We start from the raw sequence: 24,655 nt of genomic DNA on the forward strand, positions 1-24,655 counted from the left end.
CCAAAGAAGTCCTTTTACAATGGTACCTCGGGTTAAGTACTTAATTCGTTCCGGAGGTCCATTCTTAACCTGAAACTGTTCTTAACCTGAAGCACCACTTTAGCTAATGGGGCCTCCTGCTGCTGCCACACCGCCGGAGCATGATTTCTGTTCTCATCCTGAAGCAAAGTTCTTAACCTGAAGCACTATTTCTGGGTTAGCGGAGCCTGTAACCTGAAGCGTATGTAACCCGAGGTACCACTGTATAGTTCAAGCTCTGGTTTTCCCAGTCATGAGGTACCACTGTAATCTGTTTAGGTGTTTGGCATCAGTGAGACCCAGGGAAGTGTGTGAGACCCTGAGTGCGTAAGACCAAGACCCTGAGGTCCTGTTCCCACGTACTTCTAGGAAACTCCTATTCCCGAGCCCCCAAAACTCTCCACCGCATCCCTAGGTTTGAAACCCGACCCCTGGCTTCTGTTCCCCGCCAGCAGGGAGGGGGGCACCCCCTTGTCGTTTATCGCCTTCGTTTTCCCCCCTCCTTCGCACCCAAACCCCGGAGCCACAAATTCTCCTCCTGCGCAAAAACGCGCCTCCGCCGAACCCGGCCCCATGGCAAGGGCGGGCATGGCAGGGAAGGAATGTGAAAAACCGATGTTCCCTCTGCCTGTGTGCCCCCCCACCGCCTCCTTCCGCACGTCCCAGGGCTTATTTTCGCCCCGCCAGCCGCTCCTGCAACTGGGAGATAAGGGCGCTGCCAAACTTTTGGAGAAAGTTTCCGAAGTCTCTTCCTCTAAACCGCCTCTCCTCTGCCGCTGCCAACGTCGCAGCAGCTGAGCTGATGTCAGAGCGAGGCGCCCAGAGAAGAGTGCGTAAAGTTGAAGGAGACCCCGCGTGGTCATCCATCCCAACCCCTTGCAAGGCAGGAATTTTTTTTGCCCAGCGCGGAACTCGAACCCACAACCCCGAGATTCAGAGTCTCGTGCTCTACCGACTGTGGATGCCCACCCCACCCACAAGAGCGTTTTGCAGGAGGGATGTAAGAGGAAATTCAGTCCCGGATTCGAGTGGAAGAAACGAGCTTTTTTAATTTTAAAAAGCGCCTTTATTTTCTTGTTATATTTGCCGTGAATTGAGTTCCTTTCAATGCTTTGGCTCTGAGCGCCCGCCCCCTTTTGTAGATCCACAAAAAACCCACGGCTGTGCCAAAGGGAAACCCCACCCCAAAGGGACCAGGATTCGAACTCAGGGCCCCCTCCTGCCCTGCGCTTTGCGGCAGCTGGCACCCAGGAGCCGCCTCTCTGGCTCCTGTAGTTTGAAGACGCTCCCTTGAAGGAGGAGGAGGAGGGCTTTGGAAAGGGAAGGGGGGCAGAGGGAGGGGTCTTGGCAAAGGATTTCCCCTCTCCTTGCCTGTCGCTGTCAGTTCAGCCCGGGCGCTGTCCGAGGGCGCAGGAGTTGGAGCCCAGTTTGCCCCAAAGCAGCAGCAGCTGCTGCCCCAAAATTTGCCCCTTTCTGAGGGTTTCTGCCAGCTTCCAGCAAGGCACCGTTACCCACGGCAAGAGGGGCACCCCCTTTTTTTGCCATGCACCCCTTCACCGGGGTGAGGGGCTTCGCCGTGCAGCTGGATGGCCACCCCGGAGGTGGCACCGTCTACCGGGGCGGAGAGGTCCTCTCCGGGCAAGTAGTGCTGGACGTCGCCAGGAGGGTCAAGGTGAGAGAATGTTGGAAATGATTTTTATTTTTTAAACTCTGAAGTTATGCTATTGGGACGTACAGGATTTGATGGATTTATAGAGAGAGAAAAAGAAGACTGGCAAAATAAATTATGGAACGATGCAGGAGAAATGAGATAATTTGAACCCCAAGAAGAAAGAGGACTTTGAGTTGTGTTGTGTTGTTGTGTTGTGTTGTGCTGTTTTAAAAGGGCAAATGTTTAATGCGTATTTCTTAAGCTTTGCGCATAAATTTCTACATCAGTGTAACTTTCAAAAGAGGCTTGTAAGAAGGTGAAGGAGGTTTGGAAACTGGACAAGGTTTTATAGACCTGCAGGACCAGGCATAAAACAGTGGAACGGGAGAAGGGAGAGGTGCAAAAAAAACATGGTTTAAAAATTGCTTTATTTTTTGGTTCTGTGATGATTTTGTGTTGTTTTTTCTTTTCATTTCTGTTATTTTCGGGAAATTCATAAAATGTCAACCACAACAAAACAACGGAAAGGTGAGAGCGCTGGCCGTCTGCGCCCGTGGCCTGGCCACGGCCCACTGGCTGGAGGGCAAGAGCGTTGGCATGAACACCATCTACAGCGACTACACCGCCTTCCAGACTTACCTGAGAAGGAAGACACACCTGATCCCAGGTAAGAGGGCAGGAGAGCAGGCTTGGCACTGCCGTTGTGGGGGCCACGCGGGGTGCAGGGCCCTGGCACAGAAATCTGTGAGTGCCCGGCCTCTTCGTGGGGAATTTGGCGAGGGCTCGGGCACCTATGTAATTTGAGAGGGGTTCCCGCACTCGTAACCCGGCAGATCTCCATCTCCTTGCTCTTTTGGGGGATATTTTATTATTATTATTATTATTCGTTTTCAATTACAATCCAATCATCGCCTTGATATAACAATTCACACCGGTTCACAACACACTAAGACATCAGATAAAACAATCTGGACCCAAACTTTCCCGAAGAAAGTCGACTATAAAATGCACATTCAAAGCAACAAAATTAACAGGAAACTAAAACATTCCAAATAAAACATTGCAAAGGAAGTCGGCTGCACGATGTGCATTTGATGCGGCCAAGGGAACAAACATTGTAAAGATTTCAAAAGAAAACATTGGAAGTGAAATATGCAATATATATTGGCAGTTTTATTTCCAGTTCCCTTGCTCAGGATCTTGCGAGGGTGGAATTTGGCCTTTTCGCAGCTGCCAGGCCCATTTCCAGGCAGCGACAGCTCTTTCCCCCCCAGAAACCCTTCTGGGGATCTCAGAGATGCTGTTTACTCAGCGACACTCGAACGCAGAACCGGCTCGGTAAACGCCGAAGCTCCTGGCCGCTGCTTGGATCCGGCACGACTCGGCTGATAACTGCTTGGCGACGCTTCCTGGTGTGAAATCGCTCGGCATGTTTGCCCATTTAGGCAGGCCCATATGGCCCACCCTGACCGGCAGCAGCTGCCCAAGCTCAGGGAGAGACATAGAATCATAGAATTGGGAGGGACATCGAAATCTCCTTTCCTGAGGCTTGAAGCCACGGGTTCAAGCAGTGCCAGATTTACGTACAAGCTAAACTAGCTCTAGCTTAGGGCCCCACTCTCTTGGGGGGCCCCCAAAAAACTGAAGGAAAAAAACCTGCATGTACATTTCCAAAATATCTATCATCTATCCATCTATCTATCTATCTATCTATCTATCTATCTATCTATCCATCCATCCATCTACAGTATCTATCATCTATCTATCTATCTATCTATCTATCTATCTATCTATCTATCTATCTAATCTATCTAATCTATCTATGCCAGTGCCAGATTTTTAAAGGGGGGAAAAACTGGATGTACATTTCCAAAATATTATCTATCTATCTATCATCTATCCATCTATCTATCTATATCTATCTATCTATCTATCTATCTATCTATCTATCTATCATCTATCTATCTATCTAGGCCAGTGCTGGATTTACGTATCAGCTAAACAAGCTCTAGCTTCGGGCCCCACTCTCTTGCAGGCCCCCAAAAAAATTTAAAGGGGAAAAAAATGGATGTACATTTCCAAAATATAAGATGAAAAACAAATGGAATAAAACCTACATCCAGCAACAGTTTTTTGTGTTGCGTAGGCTCCTCTGATGTAAGTCATGGGCCCTGCCTGCTAGCCTGCTCCCTCAAATATCACTGCTTTGCTCCTTTCTAGATATAGGGGGTGTGTGTGTATATATATATATATATGTGGTGGGAGACACGGGTGGTGCTGTGGGTTAAACCACAGAGCCTAGGACTTGCCGATCAGAAGGTCGGCAGTTTGAATCCCCGCAATGACGAAGTGAGCTCCCGTTGCTCAGTTCCTGCTCCTGCCAACCTAGCAGTTCAAAAGCACCTCAAACTGCAAGTAGATAAATAGGTACCGCTCCGGCGGGAAGGGAAACGGTGTTTCTGTGCGCTGCTCTGGTTCGCCAGAAGTGGCTTAGTCCTGCTGGCCACATGACCCGGAAGCTGTACGCCGGCTCCCTCGGCCAATAAAGCGAGATGAGCGCCGCAACCTCAGAGTTGGTCACGACTGGACCTAATGGTCAGGGGTCCCTTTACCTTTATATATAGGGTGCCTAGATTCTGCTATTTATCATTCTTAGTAGTTTGCATCATATATTTACAGCTATTATTATGTCACGTTATAGCAAGTATCTAGAGACTAGATAAGGAGTCTTTGTTAATTGTGTTTCCAAAGGAACTTTTGTTCTTGCCAAATGTCCATGCGTTTGCATTATAAAGTTTGTTAGGAATCAAAAATCATTTTAAGTTAGAACCTCATCATTATTTCACTGTTAATATACTTCTTCTTAACTGTATTTCAGTTCAACAATGACTTTGATAAAATACATATTTTGTGATGTGCAAATGGCTTGAGATACCTATGAGGTCCATGAATTACCATATAGCATATATTCCACACAAAAAACAGCAACAATTTGTTGTGGACAAAGGACAGCTGGACATAGAAAGGGCCCCGTTACCTTCAGTTGCTTAGGGTCTTATTTATTTTTTTGCTTTCATTTTACGGATCAACGGTCTCGAGAGTAAAATCCATGTTCAACTGCTGTTTTAGGAGTTGTTTTTAAAAGACTGGAACGGATTAATCCGTTTTGCATGACATTCTATGGGAAAGCGCGCCTTGCTTTTGGAACGCTTTGGTTTTGGAACGGGATTTCCGGAACGGATCAAGTCTGAGAACCAAGGGACCGCTGTATTTGCTAAGCTCGGTTTAGCAAAAACAACTTCTGATTGTTGTTTTTTGTAACTCTGTTGAGCGACGCTGTTCCTTTTTGAGCCACTAAGCGTCGCCGTTGTCCTTTGCAGACAACACACCGGGATTCGAACTTAGTTCTCAGCTGAGGCCAGGAGCGGGCAGCAAAATCGGTGGAAGACGGTGCCAGGGGACAGATGGCTCCAGCTCCCTTTGCTCTGGTGCCAAGGGCCCCTTCTGCTCCAAACAAAACGTTTTCTGTGTTGCCGTTGTTGTTTTCTACCCCTCTTGGTCCTGTTTTCATCCTTTCCCTGGCAGTGCATGGAGCCTCCACAGATCGCCGCAGTCTACCTGATTTATTTATTCTGCCCTGGATGCTTTAGCTGAGTTCCCCGCCGAGAGAGAGCCTCAAGACCGCCCAGCGAAGCTTCAGGGGGGATTCAAACCCAGGTCTCGCTCCCAGGTCCTAACGGCTCAGCACTCTAACCACTGCACAATGCTGCCTGGGAGGGTCAGAGGTGCTTAAATGCCGCAGGGCGTGAGAGAGTCGCTGTCGACACCTTGCTAGGGATCTTCTCATGATCCAAAAAGGGGATTTCGGGGCTCGTATCCTGACCCCTACCCTCCTTGCCGTCTGCTTGCAGCCCCCCAGAGATTTTACATTTTCGCCCTGGGCTGGTTGGGCTTTGTAAGAAGAAGGAGAGAGAGGAATTAGACTAGGATGGCAGAGCTGTCGAGTTTGACAGGGCCCTCCAAAAGTCATCCAGCCCAACCCCGTGCAATGCAGGAATCCACCGAAAAGCCTCCGGCGAAACCAGTGTGCGATTAAGTCCATTCCGCCACCAAACAGCTCCTGCCATCGGGATCTCCTTTCTCGTAGGTTTTCTGGCCGACGCGATTCAGCCCCATGAGGCCAGGAGTTCCCCTGTCTCCCACGGAGTTTGGCATGTGCCCAGAGGCACGCCCCATATGCCCCAGATTAGGTGCCCTGCCCGCCGGCGGAGAAACACAGGCACGCCTTTCATCTCTTTCCAAAGCCCGTTGGCCCAGGACCAAATGACGGGGGGGGGGGGGAATCTAGGGCAGGCCCAGGTCAGGAGGTTGGGGGGCAGAAAGCGGGTTGGGGGCGAATTCAAATGTGCAGGCCGCTTGGCACATGTTGGTGGCGCAGCTCAATCCTACAACGGCGTCTGGGAATATCCCCTTGCCTGCTGCTGCCAGTCAGTGTAGGCCCCTCTGAGGTCCCCCTTGTCCGACGCAGTACAATGCCATCTTAATTTTCCAGGAAAGGGTTAGAAAGCCTGCTTTGAATGCAGAAGGGTTCAGTCTCGAGGCAGAGCTGGGAGAGACACTTGAATCTGCAACCCCAGGAAGCCGCTGCTGGCGGTCAGTGCAGGCAATATCAAGTCAGATGGGCCAGTTGTCCTATGTTCCAAGCGAGGAATCCAGCTGGGAATTACGCAAGAAGAGGAAATTCTTGAGACAGCCCTCTGGGGGAAAAATCAGATTTACCGTAATTGTCAGTTACGTCACAGCTGCAATTGAATGGTAGAATTGCAGAGTTGGGACCCCGGGGGGGTCATCCAGCCCAACCCCCGTGATGCGGGAACAAGCAGCGGTGAGTTGCAAAAGTTAACAACCCTCTGCCTTTTGCTTGCATTTCTTCACAATGGAAACTACCCGTCGCAAAGGCTTGTTTGTGGATTCAATCCTTGTGCCATTTCTGGTGGCCGTAAACCATGAGGACTAGATTCTTAGTGTCTTTTGAAGAAGCAGAGCTTGGTGTACAAAACGTCCCCCTTGGCGTCTCCGGGTAGGGCTTGGGGGGGGGGGACACCAAATCTGAAACCCTGAAGAACTGCTACCAGCCAGTGTTGGCAAAACTGGCCCGACTGAGTAACTTAATGTCAGGGCTGTGGGTTCGAGTCTCACATGGGGCCAAATATTCCTGCATTGCAGGGGGTTGGACTGGATGACCCCAAGGGGTCCCTGTCCAACTCTGGAATTCTATCCTTTCAGTTCATTAAACCCAAAATAAGGGGCCAACAGTAAATTATTCTCTCGAAGGTTTTAACCGGCACGGAAATAGTTCTTACTGTATATATTTTCATACTGACTGCTGTTACGTTGTTTAATCCCGATTAAATCTTGACAAAGGGCGGTTTATAAATGGAAGGAATGAAAGAATAAATACACTGACAGGCGTGCGTCGGAGGGTGAATTATAGCTTCGCCACCGGCTTTTCCGTTGGGCAATTCGCGTTTGCTTTTTGTAACTTTACGCGGCGATACAAAAACCCACAAATTCAATAGAAACGTTTCTAGGTTGCGATACAAATAGGACCAACAAATTGAAAAATAAATAAACGAAGGAGGGAGAGATGGATATCTGTCTGTTGGCTCAGGCTTTTCAGCTTTCTTGTTTGCTTTCCCTTCCCTGCCCAACTGGAGGAAAGTTTATCTCTCCAAAAGTGACCAGCCTGGGCGCGCATGCTCGCTGCCTTGTTTTTGCCAAAGCCAGCAGCTGCCGGCCAGACCTGGGGGCATTGGGGGTGGGGAAAGGGGGGTGGATGGGGGGTTCTGGGGGAGGGCTTTTTGCCTCGTCCCGCCCCCCCTGCGCCCATAGGGCGCTGGGATCCAGGGGGCGCGGTTTGGAGAGCCTTGAAAAAGCTTTACGCGCGGCCCAGTGCGCACAGAACAGCCGAAGAGGCTCACTGACACGCGAGTTTGCCAGGATGCTTTTCGACCGTGTGAAACGCCTTTCGGTGGAGCTGGATTGCCCCGAGGTGGCCTCGCCGCCGGTCTTCAGCTCCGGGGAGAGCGTGGCCGGCCGCGTCGTGCTGGAGTTGTCCGGCACTGCGCGCCTGGGTGCGCTCCATCTGCATGCGCAAGGCGCGGCCAAAGTCCACTGGACCGAGTCTCGCAGCGCCGGATCCAGCACCGCTTACACGCAGAGCTACAGCGACCAGGTGGAATTCCTCAGTCACCGGCAGACCCTCCTGGCCCCGCCAGGTAAGGCGGCCTCTGAGCGCGGGCAGAGCGCTCTCCTCCCTGCGCTCCGCGGGAGCCCGGCGCGCCTGCTTGCCCGGCGCGATCCGTCTCTCTCTTGCAAAGCCTCTCCGCCTCGGTGGAGTTTTTAATGCAACGTGAAAAACTCCTTTTTTCCAAAGGGAAGCTGCTTTTCCAGCCAGCTCTGTAGGGCCGACACGGGCTGGCAGCGCTCTCCTCTCCCCTCCTCGGGAGCGCCGCTCAAGCGCCCAGTCTGTCTCTCTGTCTCTCTCCACGTTGCTTGCGAAGCCTCTCTACCTCAGCAGTGCCGACACGGACGGGCAGCGGCTCTGCTACTTCCTAAAAAGGAGTTTTCGACAGGGAAGCTGCTTTTGGGCCCGGCTCTGTAGTGCCAGCACTGGCTTGCAGCAGCCCTCCGCCAGGGCTGCCGCTGCTTAGAGAACCCCAGAGCCTCACAAGTCAGGCTCTCGTGGTCCAGGCACCTCAACAGATCTCCTGCTTCCTGAGAGCAGGAGACTCTCGGGGTGGTGGGTTCGAGTTTCGCGCTGAGCAAAAGGCCCCTGCACGGTCGGTAGAGGGTTTGCCTGAGCTGGAGACCTTCTGCACCTGCTAACCGCTGAGCCGTGGGCCTTAAAAACAGAGCAAGATCCTGAATAAATAGGGAGCTGCCTTATATGAAGCCCACCTTTATTGCCCACACAGGCTGGCAGTCGCAGCTCTCTGAGATTTCCAAGCAAGGAGTCCCCCCCCCACCTGGAAATTGAATCTGGGGTGTTCTGCATGCAAGGCAGTTGCCCTACCGGCAGAAGACAAACTGTTTCACCATCCTTCCCCGTTGCATGGCGGGGGTTGGGCTGGATGACCTTTGAGGATCCCCTCCCAACAATTCTAGGATTCTTTTGCATGCTCTGGCCCAGCTTTCCCTTCAGAAAGGCCAGTTGGAAAACAGGATTTGCAGGTTTCTGGAATCGGGGTGGGATGTTTGTTTGCAACATTCCAGGGGGCGAATTTGCGGCTGCCGGCTTTTGGGACCCCCCCCCCCCCCGGCCTTGCTGACCTCGGCTCAACTTCCTAAGATTTTGCCCCAGCTGATTCTATTCCTGGGAGCCGGGCGCTTACATAATGCCAGGCTCTTGCAAGACCCCCTGGGATATCTTGGGGCATATTTGCAATTCTGGAGGGAGGCACCTTCTGTTAAAAACTCCCTTTTGCAGGGCACCTGGGCTGTAGGAACTGAGTATATTTTGGGGGAGAGAGAAATATTGTTGTGCAATACCTTTTGTGTCTTTTCGTCTGTGTGCCTGAACTTTCCCCGGTTGTTTATCGGTAGCCAAAAAAAGTCACATGTTTTTTGGCTGAGGGTGGATGTTGTGTTGAATTTCCCTCGTTTGACCGCTGCAGGAAAACAGCTCCAGAAAAACATCTTCTTTTTTTAAAAGGTCTGTTATTCATTTCAACTTCCTTTATTTCTTGTTTTCCCAACAGACAACGGAGACATCACCGTCCTTCAGGCCGGCCGACACGAATTCCCTTTTACTTTCCAGCTGCCAGAGTAAGTCAAACACTTCTTCAAAATACTATTCTTATTCTTATTTGATTTGTGGGCGATTGCACCTGGTGGCAAAAACCTATACGCCATTGCATGTCAGCGCCGCGGACACCATTGCATGTCCCCATTGCGTTTATTACGATTATTGTTTCATTATCAGCCTTTGCCCAAGCTGGTGCCCCCACAGGTATTTCTGGAGGGTACAGAATGAGCCTTTGAATCCCTTCCAACTGTATGAAACAAATTCGGGCAATTTCATACATAAAAAGAACTTCAAATTCCAGTACAAAATACCGACCCAGATTTTTTTTATATTAAAAAAAATAGTTTTCTAAGTTACTCGTCTTTGTTTCTCAATGTGATCCATTTACGTGGTTTTGTGTGTTATTTTATGCCTTGCGACTTTTGTTGGTTGTGGTTTAGTAATTTATTTATTGTCAGGAGCGAATTTCTGTCCAGCTATTATATTGTTTTGAGAGCTAATTTTTATTGGGTCCTATTACAGATTATGGAATGTTCCTTTATTATTTGAGACGAGTCGTTTCATTTTAAAGTTAACGTTTTATTGAGGCTTAACATCTGCCGATGTTTTGAGAGTCAATTTTACTGGGTCCTATTCTAATCAATTGCGGAATATTCCTTTATTCGGTGGGAACCGTTCCATCTTAAAGCGACGTCTTATTACGACGTCTGTTCTTGTACGTTTGGTTGCCTTAAACTGCCTTCTGTGTCGTCACATAAAAAGCGCACAGATTAAAAGTGAAATGGAAAGTGGTGTTCACCTTCTGTTGTCGGTTATATCTGTTTTTATGTCCCTGTGTTTTTATGTTTGTACATATTTTATGGGCTAATAGCCGTAAATAAATTGTAAATTGAATTAAATTATAAATTGTAAATTGAACGAAATGCAAGATATTTTGGGTTGGGTTCCAGACTCGCAGGAGGGAAATGTTTAGGGAAGCTTTTAATAGTGGGTGAATTATTGTATTTTCATATTTTGTTGGAAGCCGCCCAGAGTGGCTGGGAAACCCAGCCAGATGGGTGGAGTATAAATAATAAATTATTATTATTATTATTATGCCTCGTTTTTCATACTTCCTTTCCCTTCCTTGACAGATCCTTGGCCACTTCCTTCGAGGGAAAACACGGGAGCGTCCGCTATTGGGTGAAGGCCAAGCTCCACCGTCCCTGGTCCTCGGTCAAGAAAGCCAAAAAGGATTTCACCATTATTGAGCCCATCGATATCAACACGCCGGCGTTACTGGTGAGTCGGGGAGGCAAAGCGGTTTGGGGAGGGATTTGGGTCGGATTAGGAACCAGGGAAAGCACCCGGCCTTAAACCGAACCCCTTTAGCTCATTGCTACCCCTGCAACATCCGGGTCAGGCTGGATGACCCCCAGGGGTCCCTTGCGAGTCTCCAATTCTGCGACCGATTCCCCAATTTCAGGATAGCTCAGCCGGTAGGGCGTGAGGACCCTCGGGGTCGCGGGTTTGAGCCCCGCGCCGGGCAAATTATGGGGTCAGGCTAGATGAACCTTGGGGTTCCTTCAAGTTTTGAGATTCATTATACACACACACACATCTATATATATATGCACACACTTTATTGCATTTTCGGAATTCACAAAAAAGGAATAAAGAAAACAGTGGACCACATATTCAAAGGTGAAAATGAAAATTACAAAATGCAGGATAGAAATGTTTTAAGGTCTAAAATAATCAAAATAACATTGAAAAAAGATGGGGAAATGCCAGTTTTGCAGTTCTATGGCTGCCTGGCAATGTTGGGTCTCCCTTTTTTCCTGCTCAGAAGGGCTATTCCCAGCCCTTTTTGAACCCGGGACGTTTTGCCTTTAATAATAGTAATAATAATAATAATAATATCTTCAGGAATAACACTTGTAGTGTAACGATGACTATGGAGATAATGGAGATATTAAAATTTGGATGCAGAAGGAAAGGATTAACAGTAAGAGGAGGAGGGAAAGTCCAGGAGATTCTTGGCAACCTCGCTTTTATATATTATGTTGTGGTGCGAATTTTAATCTGGAAAATCGATTTAATAATAATAATAATAATTTGTCTTCCTTCTCTGCTTCTGCCCATCAGGCACCACAAGCCGGTGCCAAGGAGAAGCTGGCACGAGCCTGGTATTGCAACCGAGGGCTTGTCTCCGTCTCGGCCAAGATCGACCGGAAAGGCTACACCCCAGGTGAGTCTTGGGGGGCAGCGAAAATCGGGGTGCATGGGGCTTATGGCAAAGCTCAGCCCATCGGCCAGAGGACCCCGGCCACTTGACTCTGTGGCCTCCAGGGTTGGCATGCGGGGAATCTGCCGGTGGCCCTGCGGAAACGCAGTGGCTTTGAACGATTGGGCCCTCCAGCGGTCATCCAGCCTGACCCCTGAAAATGCAGGCATTGCGGCTCACGAATCCCCGGCTGAGAGAGCTGGCTGCCAGCCCTTCGCTCCCCACAAGAGATTTCCTCACTTCCCAAAAGTCCAGCTAAAACGTTTGCCCTGCCAATTGTGATTTTAATTATTATTATTATTAATAATAATAATACCCCGCCCATCTGGTTGGGTTTCCCCAGCCACTCTGGGTGGCTAAAGATGTCAAATCGCAGAATTGTAGAGTTGCAAAGGGACCTTGTGGGTCATCTAGTCCAACCCGCTGTGATGCAGCGGGTCTCGAACCCGCAATCTTTGCGTTACCGGCACTCACAATGTAATAAAAAGCCGGCTGACTGGCAGGAAAACTGTCAAGGGAGCCCGGCTAAGTTTTCCTGGCTTTAGGAACAGGGTGATCCCCCCCAAAAGGGGTGCGTTTTCCTGCTCCCACCAACGCAGCATTGCGCCCATTTCCTTGACAGGCGAGGTGATCCCCATCTTTGCCGAGATCGACAACTGCACGACCCGGACGGTGGTGCCCAAGGCGGCCATCATCCAGACGCAGACCTTCGTGGCGCGCGGCACCAAGAAGCAGAAGAAGTCGGTGGTGGCCTCCATGGTGGGCGACGCCATCGCGGCCGGCAAGAGGGAGGTGTGGCACGGCCGGGCGCTCAAGATCCCCCCCGTGGGACCCTCCATCCTCCAGTGCCGCATCATCCACGTCGAGTACGCCCTCAAGGTGAGCAGACGGGGCAGTATGGCCTAGTGGGTGGAGCGGGAGGGGAAACCCCGGAAACCTCTGCTGGGGGGGGACACTGCTGTTTCCAGGGCGTGTGCAGAGAGCCAATGGAGGCTGCTTGCTCCATCCAGTGTCGCCGACACAGGCCGGCAGCAAAGCCTAGTGGTCAGAGCGGAGAGCCATTGGAGGCCGCTTGCTCCATCCAGTGTTGCCGACACAGGCCGGCAGCAAAGCTCACTGGTTCGGGGCTTTTTGAGAGTTCGGACTTGGGATCTTCATAGAGTTGGAAGGGATCCCGAGGGTATAAGGCAGTGTTTAAATAATAATAATAATAATAATAATAATAATAATAATAATAATAATACAGTGGAACCTTGGGTTGCGAATGTGATCCATGCAGGTTGCAATTGGTGCTCCTGCGCATGTGCAAAGTGTGATTTAGTGCTTCTGCACATGCACGAGCGCCGAAACCCAGAAGTAACCCGTTCCAGTGCTATTATTATTGGGGGGAAATATAGTCTCATACCCGGAAAAATACAGTATTTGCTGAATTTAGATACCGCCCTATACCCGGGGGTTTCGGGGTTGGACTAGATGACCCTCGGGTCCCTTTCCAACTCTCTGATTTTATGTCTTCAGCATCGATTCTCTGCAATTCTCAGAGCGGGGAACTCGTTTTCCGCAGCGGATCCGCCGCGTGAGACGAAGGAGGCCATTATTTCATTTTTATATTTAAAATTTCCCTGTTTTTCGCCCACCCGGCAGGTCTGCATCGAGATCCCGGGGACGTCGAAGCTGTTCCTGGAGCTCCCATTGGTCATCGGCACGATCCCCCTGCACCCCTTTGGCAGCCGCACCTCCAGCGTCAGCAGCCAGTACAGCGTCAGTCTGGATTGGGTCCGGATGGGAATTCCCGAAGAGCCCGAAGGTAAGAACCCCGTAAAAAAACCTCGCAAGGCGATTTTATATATTGCCTCGTGTGCATGTGTTGCAGAGGGTTTTCGCCAGCTAAGTCCTACTCAAGAGTAGACCCATCGGCACCAATCGATAAAATTTGGAGTCTTTTAGAAAAGACCAGAAACCTCTTTCTCTCTATATATATATATACATATATATGAATAACGTTTCTTACAAAATAGCTTTATATAGTGAACTTTTTTTAAAAAAAATGAATTTATATAAAGAACTTTTAAAAAACGATTTTCATAAAGGGAACTTTATAATAAACAACTTTATGAAATAACTGCGTATAAAAAGAACCTGGGTAAAGTTGCTGGAAACCTATCTATCTATCTATAAAACTTTTCTTTTAAAATAGCTTTATATAAAGAACTTTTTTAAAAAATGATGTTATATAAAGAACTTTTGAAAAAACATTTTTTATAAAGGGAACTTTATAATAAACAACTTTATGAAATAACTGCGTATACAAAGAACCTGGGTAAGGTTGCTGGAAACCTATCTATCTATCTATCAAACTTTTCTTATAAAACAGCTTTATATAAAGAACTTTTTAAAAAAACAATTTTATATAAAGAACTTTTTAAAAAAACGACTACAACTCCCATTATCCATAGCCGGCGGGACCGTGGACGATGGGAATTGTAGTCCGACAGCATCCTGGTTGCTTTAGGCTTATCCCACCTGGCAGGGATGTTGTGAGGAGGAGGAGGAACCAGGTGTGCCAAGACGCCTTGGGGAGGTGAAAAAGTCGGGGTCCCTAAATAAAATAAAATAAAATAAAATAAAATAAAATAACCTGCTCAAAGCAACCCTGTAACTCTTCCCCTTGCTCTCTCTCTGCAGCTCCTCCCGAATACTCGTCCGTCGTGTCCAGCGAGGAACCCCTGGAGACCCTCTCACCGCCCGGCCAGGACACCAGCCCCCCCGGCGTCCTCGAAGGGCCGTTTTTCGCCTACATCCAGGAATTCCGCTTCCGGCCGCCTCCGCTCTATTCCGAGGTGAGCTTACTGAGGACTAGAAACCCTGGCGTTTGAAATGTGGTTGGCCGTGCTTGGCCGTCTCGCTGGTGGGGAGAAGGAGCAAGGCTGTTTTGGGTGTGGGACCCCCAGCGGTCATCCATCCCAACCCGCATATCACGCAGGGACCATGATTCGAACCCATGGCCCTGAGAAGGAGCAAGGCTGTTTTGGGTGTGGGACCCCCAGCGGTCATCCATCTCAACCCGCATATCACGCAGGGACCTTGATTCGAACCCACGGCCCTGAGTTTCGGGGCTCTTTGCACAGGCTGGGTGACCCCTCAGGTCCCTTCGATGGGGACACCCCTTAAAGCGAGTGCCGGGCTTTCCTTCCTCCATAGCTTTTCCCTTTTCTTGCAAGAAATCCTATTCGGAATAAGGGAAATTCCCTCTAGCCGCCCTGAGCCCGGTCTTGGCTGGGGAGGGCGGGGTATAAATAAAAATTTATTATTATTATTATTATTTTAAAAAGGGAACAGTTGACAGCTATGCCCTCCTCCGCTCTCGAACCCCATGCCTTGAAGCGGGTTGGGCTAGATGACCGCCGGGGTCCCATCCAGGATTCGACGAACCTTCACTAACACCTCTTTCTCCTCCTCTCCTCCCCAGGTGGATCCCAATCCCCAATCGGACGCTGCCATCCGCCCCCGTTGCATGACCTGCTGAGAGGCGCCTGCCATCGGATCTCTTGGAACGGATCTCTTTTGCTTTCCCGGGAACGGGATCAGGCGAGGAAGGAGGAGACCCCGCGATCTGCGTGCGGAGAGGGGCTGCGGCGGGGAGACGGCTCCTTGACCCCCCAGAGGCGACAGAGGCGAGGTTTGGGGTGTCCCAGACCGACGGCACCGATCCTGCGGGGTTTACGGAGGAGGAAATGGGGACGTTTGAACCCCCCAAGGGGAAATGCCTGCCTTGTGACTCAGACACTATCCGGCAGTCCCGGTTTCGACGACACCTACGGGCGAGAAAACAGGGCGGGGAGATTCCCCAGGCAGCGGGAGAAATTGCGGGGTTGAGCGAAAGTTTTGGGGTGACCCCCCCTGATTTTATCTCCTGCCCCACTAAGCTTTGCAGAGACGGGATTCGAACTCGCCGCTCTGGGAAGATCCACCCTGTGGGTTTTTAAGGTGGGGAAAAGAGGGTCGGAACAGCTTGGCAGACGAGAGAAAGGAAGATTTGCTCTGTCAAAGGCAGAGAAAATGAGTTTTTGGGGGGTCATGTGGGGTTTTCGGGGCGCAGATCAGACCCCAAATTCTGGGCATTTCGAAGAAGTTGTGGGGGGAATGGAAGAAAATAGTTTTCTTCTTCTCTCTGAAATTGCATTCCACTTTCCAAAGCTTGCTGGTCTCCAGGGGAGGGACATATTTTGATCCCCCCCCCCCCATGTTGGGACAGTGGCCTTACGTTGTAAATATGTGTAAATATGATTTTAACTGATATGCTGTGGCTCAATGCAGAACTTAACGCAAAAGAACCGGTTTCCCGGTTCATATTTTTATAGAATACCTGCGGCCTTTTCAGAAACACCCCCCCCCCAAAAAAAAACCCTGTGTTTGGAAATGAGGCTTTGTGGCTTTTTTGTACAAGTGTTGAAATTAAAATTGTGAAATTTACTCCGTGTCCTGAATTTCTTCCCCAAAATTGCAAGGAGGGGGGAGAGGGCTTGGGTCTTTAACCCGACTTGGGACTCCTGTGGTTTCCGGGGAACCTTTGTGTGGAGTTAAAATCTTCAAAAATCACCCTAAATATCAATATTGGAAGGTGATAAGAAGCTGAGTCCGAACATCCATCTAATACAATACTGTCTGCACGGGCTGGCAGCAGCGCTCTGGGATTTCAGGCCAGGATCGTAGGACTAATGTCAATAATGGAAATTGATAAGAAGCTGCTGTTTTCCCACTGAGTCAGAACATCCATCTAACTTAATATCGCCTGCACTGGCTGGCAGAAGCTCTTTTTTGGGAAAGGATCGTAGAATTGTAGAGCCATAAGGGACCCGAGGGTCATCTAGCCCAACCACGTGTAAGGCAGGAATCTCTGCTTTCTTTTGGCCCCTGCCGGCAAGACCGGGGGGGGGGATCTGGGCCGTCCAGGACCCCCAGACCCCCTGCCCAGGCTTGCACCCCAAGCAGACGTCCTCCTGCTTTTCCCCTTCACCCCCAGAAGCACACTCCATTGTCTCTCGAGGTGCCAACAGCAATGGGTCCCGTCTCGGAACGGACTGGCGAAAATGGCCCTCTGGGAGCAGGCGGGCTCTCGAACCCGGCACCTTCCGCATGCAGGCACCTGCCAGATTTAAGTATAAGCTCAACAAGGTCAAGGTCCAGTCGTGGCCGACTCTGGGGTTTTGGCGCTCATTTCGCTTTATTGGCTGAGGGAGCCGGCGTACAGCTTCCGGGTGATGTGGCCAGCAGGACTAAGCTGCTTCTGGCGAACCAGAGCAGCGCACGGAAACGCCGTTTACCTTCCCGCTGGAGCGGTACCTATTTATCTACTTGCACTTTGACGTGCTTTCGAACTGCTAGGTTGGCAGGAGCAGGGACCGAGCAACGGGAGCTCACCCCGTCATTGCGGGGATTCAAATCGCCGACCTTCTGATCGGCAAGTCCTAGGCACTGAGGTTTAACCCACAGTGCCACCCGCGTCCCTTAAAATATAAGATAAAAAGCAAATAAAATAAAACCTACATCCAGCAAGAGTGTTTTGTGTTGCGTCGGCTCTTCTAGTGTAAGTCATGGGCCCTGCCTGCTCCCTAAAATATCACTGCTTTGCTCCTTTCTATATATAGGGTGCCTACACTCTGCTATTTATAATTATTAGTAGTTTGCATCATATATTTACACCTCTTATTATTTCATGTTATGGCAAGTGGCTACGTTATGCATGGACTGGTTGCGCGGCAACATGTGGAAATGGCTTGAGATCAGTGACCCTATAGCATCTATTCAACACACAAAAAACACACCGTTAAGTTAGAGCTTAATCATTATTTCACTATTAATATACTTCTTCATTGTATTTTTATTGTTTTAAACATTTGATTGGGAGCCGCCCAGAGCGGCTGGGGAAACTCAGCCAGATGGGCAGGGTATAAATAATAAATTATTATTATTATTATTATTTCACTATTCATATGCTGCTTCTTAATTGTATTTCAGTTCAGCCATGACTTGGATAAAATACATAATTTTGTTCTGTGCAAATGGCTTGAGATGCCTATTCGGTCCATCAATGACCATATATATTCAACCCAAAAAACAGCAACCATTTGTTGTGGATAAAGGACAGCTGGACATAGAAAGGGCCCCATTACCTTCAGGAGCTGAGGGCCGCATCCAGCCTCAATCCGGCCCTGAACTCACGCCAGTCCCCATGTTTCGAACCGGCATCACTCTGGAGGGGTCCCCATCCCTGGGGTGGGGTGTGATAATAATAATGTATTATTTATACCCCGCCCACCTGGCTGGGTTTCCCCAGCCACTCTGGGCAGCTTCCAACAGAATATTAAAATACAATAACCTATTAAACATTAAAGGCTTCCCTAAACAGGGCTGCCTCTAGATGTCTTCTAAAAGTTTGGTAGTTATTTTTCCCTTTTACATCTGACGGGAGGGGGTCCCACAGGGCGGGCGCCACCACCGAGAAGGCCCTGTGTCTGGTTCCCTGTAACTTGGCTTCTCGCAAGGAGGGAACCGCCAGAAGGCCCCTGGGAGAGGGACCCCGGTGTCCGGGGTGGATGATGGGGGTGGAGACGCTCCTTTAGGGATACAGGGCCATTTAGGGCTTTCAAGGTCAGCACCAACACTTTGAATTGTGCTCGGAAACGTCCTGGGAGCCAATGGAGGTCTTTCAGGACTGGTGTTATATGGTCTCCACTCCCAGTCCCCAGTCTAGCTGCCACATTCTGGATTAATTGCAGTTTCCAGCTCACCTTCCAAGGCAGCCCCACAGAGAGCGCATGGCAGTAGTCCATGCAGGAGATAACCAGAGCATGCACCACTCTGGCCAGACAGTCTGCGGGCAGGGAGGGTCTCATCCTGCGTCCCAGATGGAGCTGCCCTGGACACAGAATTAACCTGCGCCTCCATGGATAGCTGTTAGTCCAGAATGACTCCCAGGCTGCGCACCTGGTCCTTCGGGGGCACAGTCACCCCATTCAGATCAAAGTCCCTGCGGATTCAAGTGCGCCTGGGACGGGGACACCTGCCTGGGTGTCCAGCTTTCCAAGGATTGAAAGCACTCGATGTCCCCTTTTCCGCTGCCCCCTTCCTCTGCCCCCAGAACATCTTGTATCCTGACGGTCACTTGGTCAGACGTCCAGCAGACACCTGGCTATGTGCCTGGCCTGGATATCTGGACGTGCGTCGAGACAGGCTGGGCGTCCCATCCCCCAGGGACGGATTGACGTCTAAGCTAAACAAGCCAAAACTTAGGGCCCCACTCTCTTGGGGGCCCCAAAAATGTTTAAGGGTATGGGTACCCCAGGAAAAAAAGCACTGGGTATAAATAATAACACCATTATTATTATTATTATTATTATTATTATTATTATTATTATTAACCTAAGGTTACCCTGGATTTACAAATCATCCCCTGACAAAATCCATCTATTTAGTTGAAAAGTGGCCCCAGAATCATTGGGGGGAAATCTGGTCACCTTATATTAACCATTTTTTAAACAAGGCACAAGGTGAGGAGCTCGAATTCCCAATAATGAACAAGGGGCTTTGTTTTCCTTCCCGCGAACGCAGGAATGCAGCAAATTGCAACATAAATCGTACGGAAGAATCGACAAAGGCGTGCAAATTGAACATGCGTCAGAAGAGCCGCTTCGCCGGTGGGATTTCCGGCTGAGCAACCCCCAAAAAACCCGGATTGTGCCGGACTTGGAACAAAAAAATCAAACATCTGATCAGCTTTTTGCTTTGCAAAATTTCCTTGGCCAATCCCGAAACCTGGGAGTGTCTCTAAAACTCCCTGCAGAAAGTAATTGTCCCCCGCTTGGCACATTTCCCCAGGGACACACGCCCAGTTGCGATCGACACTTTGCCCTTTGCAAAGATGGCGGGACACACCCTGCAAATTCACCCAATATCGGCACACCCTGTCCCTTGCGTTTCCGAAACGCCGTCTCCGCCTGCCTGCGAGAACTCAGATTTTGCAATGGGGCAGCATCTTGGGAACTCCCTGCCAATGGATGAAGCAAAGAGGCAGGTGCCATCGTTGCACCTGTTAAAAAAAAAAACATTTTAGTTTAAGCCAAGTCAACCCGGACGATCACCATTTTAACTTTTCCAAAACCTTAAATTTGTTGTTGTTGTTGTTTACTACAGTGGTACCTCGGGTTAAGTACTTAATTCGTTCCGCAGGTCCTTTCTTAACCTGAAACTGTTCTTAACCTGAAGCACCACTTTAGCTAATGGGGCCTCCTGCTGCCACTGCGCCTCCACTGCACAATTTCTGTTCTCATCCTGAAGCAAAGTTCTTAACCTGAAGCACTATTTCGTTGTTAGCGGAGTCTGTAACCTGAAGCGTATGCAACCTGAGGTACCACTGTATTCTTATTCTTCTTTTACCTTTTCCTGTTTGGCAGCCAGGCAGTGTGCACATTTTGTGAAACAAATAAAATATACAAATCACACAGAAATAATATACCGGTATGCTGTTTTTTCCCGTGTATAAGACTATCTTTCCGCACCATTGTTTTTAAGTTTAAAGTTGGGGGTCGTCTTATACATGGGGGCGTCTTATACACAGAAAAAACACCGTACATTTATTCCGGCTGGGAATAACATTGCCTGTCACCCGCTAGGCTTCTACTTGCGAGTAAATTGTCCGAGGAGAAGCCCCTCTGAAGATTTCTGAGCCCTTTTTATAAGAGGAGGGAGGTAGCCAAACTTTCCTGGCCCCCGTTCTCTTTATATATCTATATAATATTTTTTAGGTTTCCATTTTATCACATTTCACCAAATCCTTATTATACTCTTACATATTTGCTCTGTCGAGCGTTGACGTCCCTCCCTCCTGCCGCACAGTTTCCATAATTCTTATTACTTCATCGCGCTTATACATTTCCCCATTGATGCTTCCCTCCTTTCCGTTAATCCCAATTTTTAAAAAAGGCACAAATCATTAGTATTGCAACTTTCCTTAGAACGACCCCAGCTAATCGTTTGCGATCGCCCTTCGGATATTGCACAAATTCGCTCCGGTCTTTTGGGAAAAGCTTGACCCTGCCGGTTTTGAATTTTCCCGGTCAGCTTCGCCAATTCTGCATATTCCATCATATTTTTCCTGTTGCTTCTATTTTTGGATTAAAGGAGTCCTTGCTGCCGTTGTTGCATACATAAAGAAATTTGGGTCTCTGGGGGGGAATTTCCTGACCTACTGTACCTAACAGTAAAGGTTCCTGGCCTCTGTTCTCTCTCTCTCTGAGTGCTGGACCAGGCCTGAGTTCGAATTCCTGTTCAGCCAGGTCCCTGGGTCTCCGCCTGACCTCCCTCGCAGGGTCATAATGGAAATTAAACCGATGGCTGGGGGGACACCAGGTACCCCCTGGAAAAGGAAAAAGGCAACAGATTGAGGACTCGGTTACAGTAATGCAGCGCTGCTCGGGGGATGGAAAAACACTGGACTCTCTCGGCCCCGGCAGCGTCTGAAACCGGAGACCCCGGTCTGGGGGGCGTCCGAGGCATCTGAGAAGTCCTGCCTTTGGCCATCACAACAGGGGTGTCCTTGGCCCCCATCCCGTTGGCTATTTCTGTGCTCGTGGGGCGAGGACGGGACCGGGATGATGGAACATATTTGGGATTTCCCTGGAAAGTGGGTCAGGCCGGCGGGGAGGCAGAAGGAAAGCAGGGAAGAGAGAAGATGGATAGGTGGAAGAGTCTCCGTCCGGCTGGGGCAAGCTCCGGACGGGGTTCTGAGTGCGAATCTCTCCGTACAGGATGGAAAGAGGGAGGTCCATGCCAGGCATCCCCAAACTCAGCTCTCCAGATGATTTGGGACTACAACTCCCATCATCCCTAGCTAACAGGACCAGTGGTCATGGATGATGGGAGTTGTAGTCCCAAAACATCTGGAGGGCTGAGTTTGCCTCTGCCTGGTCCATGCCGTAATATTCATAATAACAATGGTTCTATGGTGTGCCCACTGGACTGGGTCGCCCCAGCCGCTGTGAGTGGCTTCTAAGATATATAAATATATATAAGGGGGGGGGGAATGTGGGTCAGCTTGTGGAACGGAGGCACAAAAACTCTGCGCATGGCTAGAGGTCCGTCACTCATTTGTAGGGAAACCGGCTAGAAGGAACGTCCCTAAATTCTGGAGCTTGCAGAGGAGTCCTGGTCTGTCTTTCGTTTCATGTTCGGTTGTCCTGCTGGACAGAGCCTCAGATATCGATCCATTGGCAGGTTTCGATTGACTTCTGTGTGCAAACAGGATAATTTTACAAAATTTAAATAACTAAAGCTAAGGGCTTAATCAAGGAACCCAATCTGGGAAGGCAATGGGAAGGTCGGAGGTCGTGTTAAATTTCATCACAAAATGATGTACAAAACAAGCATCAATTAAGAAATGAATAATGGTTTGTTTTTATCTTGTCTTTAACTGATTATTTCTGTTATACCGTTTTCAACCAATGAAGCATTTTAAAGAGTCCTGCCAATGGGTTTTTTTTTTTTTTTTGTCTGTTTGCAAGTGATCTGTAAATATTCAATATTCAAGGCGGCTTTTCTGACGTGTTTGCGGACAGAGAGGAAGAGGTGGGGTCCCACCTTACGGGGGAAATTCTCCCTCGTCTCGCGTCACATCGAACCCTGAACTTTTCGGCTAAAGTCCATCATTTGCAGTCAGTTCTCTTGAGTCAACTTTGCCGGTCGGCAGAGATTTGTGTCCCCCCCCCCTCCCCGGGTTTGCCAAGCGGAGATCATCCCTTGACCGCCTGAGCTTTCGGACATGCGAGGTGTCTCTGGTCCAGAGAGCAGGCTGGGGTCAGGGGTCAGTTGCCCCAAACCGCTGGAGGGCCGGTGATCAACTTCAGAGGCCGTTAAAAAAACCACACACAACAAAAGCATATTGGGAAACGATTTATAACGAGTTGAAAAAAATAATGCTAAAAATAACTTTTGTAAAATGAAGGTTTTTTATTAGGAATTTCAGGTCCAGAAATACCTATTGAAGTACAGTGGGACCTTGGTTCCCAAACCCCGAAAACCCAGGAGTGTTCTGGTTTTTGAATGTTTTTCGGAAGACGGACGTCCAACGCGGCTGTCGGCTCTTGTTTCCGGGGCGCCTGCGCCGATCAGAAGCTGCGCCTTGGTTTCCGAACATTTCAGAAGTCAAACGGACTCCCATAAAGTTTGGCGCTTTTGTTTCTGCGCTTTATTTTGCGGGTTTTTGAGGCTTTTTCACTTGTTTCTGTGACTGTGTGGAACCCAGTTCAGCTACTGATTGATTGGTTGTGTGACTACGTTAAAGTGGCAGAGGGAATAGGAATAAGGAAAATATACACATACATAGAGGTTTACATATACAGCATTGGCAGCGATAACCGCTGGGAATGGAGTGCTGAGAATGTTCAAATGTGTAACTGAATGTAATAATGTAAAGTAAGAATATCAGAGGCACCCTGGTCACTTCCGATGGCCCCGATCCCGGATCCCAGACCCAGCTCAGCACATCGAGTCCGGAGAGAGACATCTCTGGATCAGGTTTCGTCAACAACAGGGCGTTTTTCCGGGTATTTATAGCACCAGGGGAAATATTTCCGAGACCACCCGGTTAAAAATAAAACGGCGCTTGCTATCTATATGCCTCTGAGTTCTCGCCCTCCTTGCTCATCTAGGGCGGAACAGGCCCTCCCAGTATCCCCATTTCCCAGGAATCCCAGAAGCCGTCCCAGTTTCTGGTTTGATCCCGGCAAGTCCTGCTTTTCCTTAGGGTTTTCTTGGGGGGGGAATGTATTTTTCCCATTCCTTTTTTTAAAAACCATGGCTAAAAAAGCCACCTCTATTGGTCTGTCCCCCCCCCCCAACTGTATTACCTGGGTTATGAAGGCGCCCAAAAGATGTTAAAGCAAAGATTATGGGATAATGCACACAGTGACTTGCGATCTCAATCACACGCAGTCTGTAGTCCGCTGGCAGTAGGAGCTCAATATGGGTATGTCTTTAAGTTAACATCTTACATTAAAAACCTGACAGTACCAAACTACCGAAGGCTTTTCACCAAAGCCAGACTAAACGTCTTTCCTTCTGCAGTGTTGAGAGGAGGTCCCTACCAGGACAGACTTTGCTCGTGTGCTCAAGACATCGATTCCATAAAACATATTTTGTTGCACTGTGCAAAATACGAGCAAGCCAGGGCTGAACTGATACTACCCTTGCCGGTACCTTTTCCAGGAAAATCAGAGGCTCACTATGTCAGGTTCCTATTGGAAGACCGGACAAACGCTAGAACATTAGCAGTGGCAAAGTTTTTATCGGTGGTTGCAAGAACCAATGATCCCTATATTCTGAACAAAATGCTTGTTTAACCTGAAGGTAGGCTGTCTGAATTGTGTATTGCTTTGTAATGATTTGTTGGGTCTCTGGACCGTAATAAAGATTGATGATGATGATGATGAAACAAAAAGTTTTTGTCCTCTCGATTCTTGAGTTTCCCGGGCAGCCTTTGCCATGTCGGCGTAGTCCGTCAGCTTAGTTTGCCGTTCCTCTCTGGCGGGGATTTTTTCAGGGCAGGGTCAACAACAACAATAGCAACTTAGATTCACAACATGTTTAGGGGCTTGCTTACCCCTGCGACCCCCCCGGAAAAAAGCACTGGGTACAAATAATAACTTTATTATTATTATTAACCATTTTTGAAACCAAGGAATAAGGCGAGGAGCTCGAATCCTAATAATTAATAGGGGGCTTTATTTTCGCTCATGGCAGAGGGAAGCTCTTTTGCCGGGGCGACGGGAGAAGGGGTTTTTGGTGAGGCTCAGGGTGAATGAATGAAAGAATGAATCTTTATTTGCATCAGCCGTTGGCCATAGCAATAAAACACCAA

General features: G+C 49.1%; 1 protein-coding gene across 3 annotated transcripts; it reads left to right on the forward strand.

The window, feature by feature from the left end:
- Positions 1-1,404: 1,404 nt before the first annotated feature.
- Positions 1,405-16,215, forward strand: ARRDC2 (arrestin domain containing 2). Of its 3 annotated transcripts, XM_083594760.1 has the most exons (9): positions 1,405-1,690; positions 2,198-2,336; positions 9,430-9,496; positions 10,610-10,757; positions 11,604-11,706; positions 12,365-12,621; positions 13,387-13,549; positions 14,428-14,582; positions 15,212-16,215. In XM_083594760.1, the coding sequence occupies exons 1-9, from the start codon at positions 1,562-1,564 to the stop codon at positions 15,266-15,268; spliced, it is 1,218 nt and encodes a 405-aa protein (XP_083450886.1). In that variant the 5' UTR covers positions 1,405-1,561; the 3' UTR covers positions 15,269-16,215. The 3 variants fall into 3 exon arrangements, 2 of the variants coding, with proteins under 2 accessions (XP_083450886.1, XP_083450885.1); XM_083594759.1 differs by lacking the exons at positions 1,405-1,690; positions 2,198-2,336 and adding an exon at positions 7,619-7,947; XR_014543353.1 differs by lacking the exons at positions 1,405-1,690; positions 2,198-2,336 and adding an exon at positions 7,629-7,947 and having other exon boundaries at positions 14,428-14,721; positions 14,822-16,215.
- The last annotated feature ends 8,440 nt before the right edge of the window (positions 16,216-24,655 follow it).

The sequence above is a fragment of the Podarcis filfolensis genome, assembly GCF_964270895.1.
Source record: "Podarcis filfolensis genome assembly, chromosome: 18".
NCBI lineage: Eukaryota > Metazoa > Chordata > Lepidosauria > Squamata > Lacertidae > Podarcis > Podarcis filfolensis.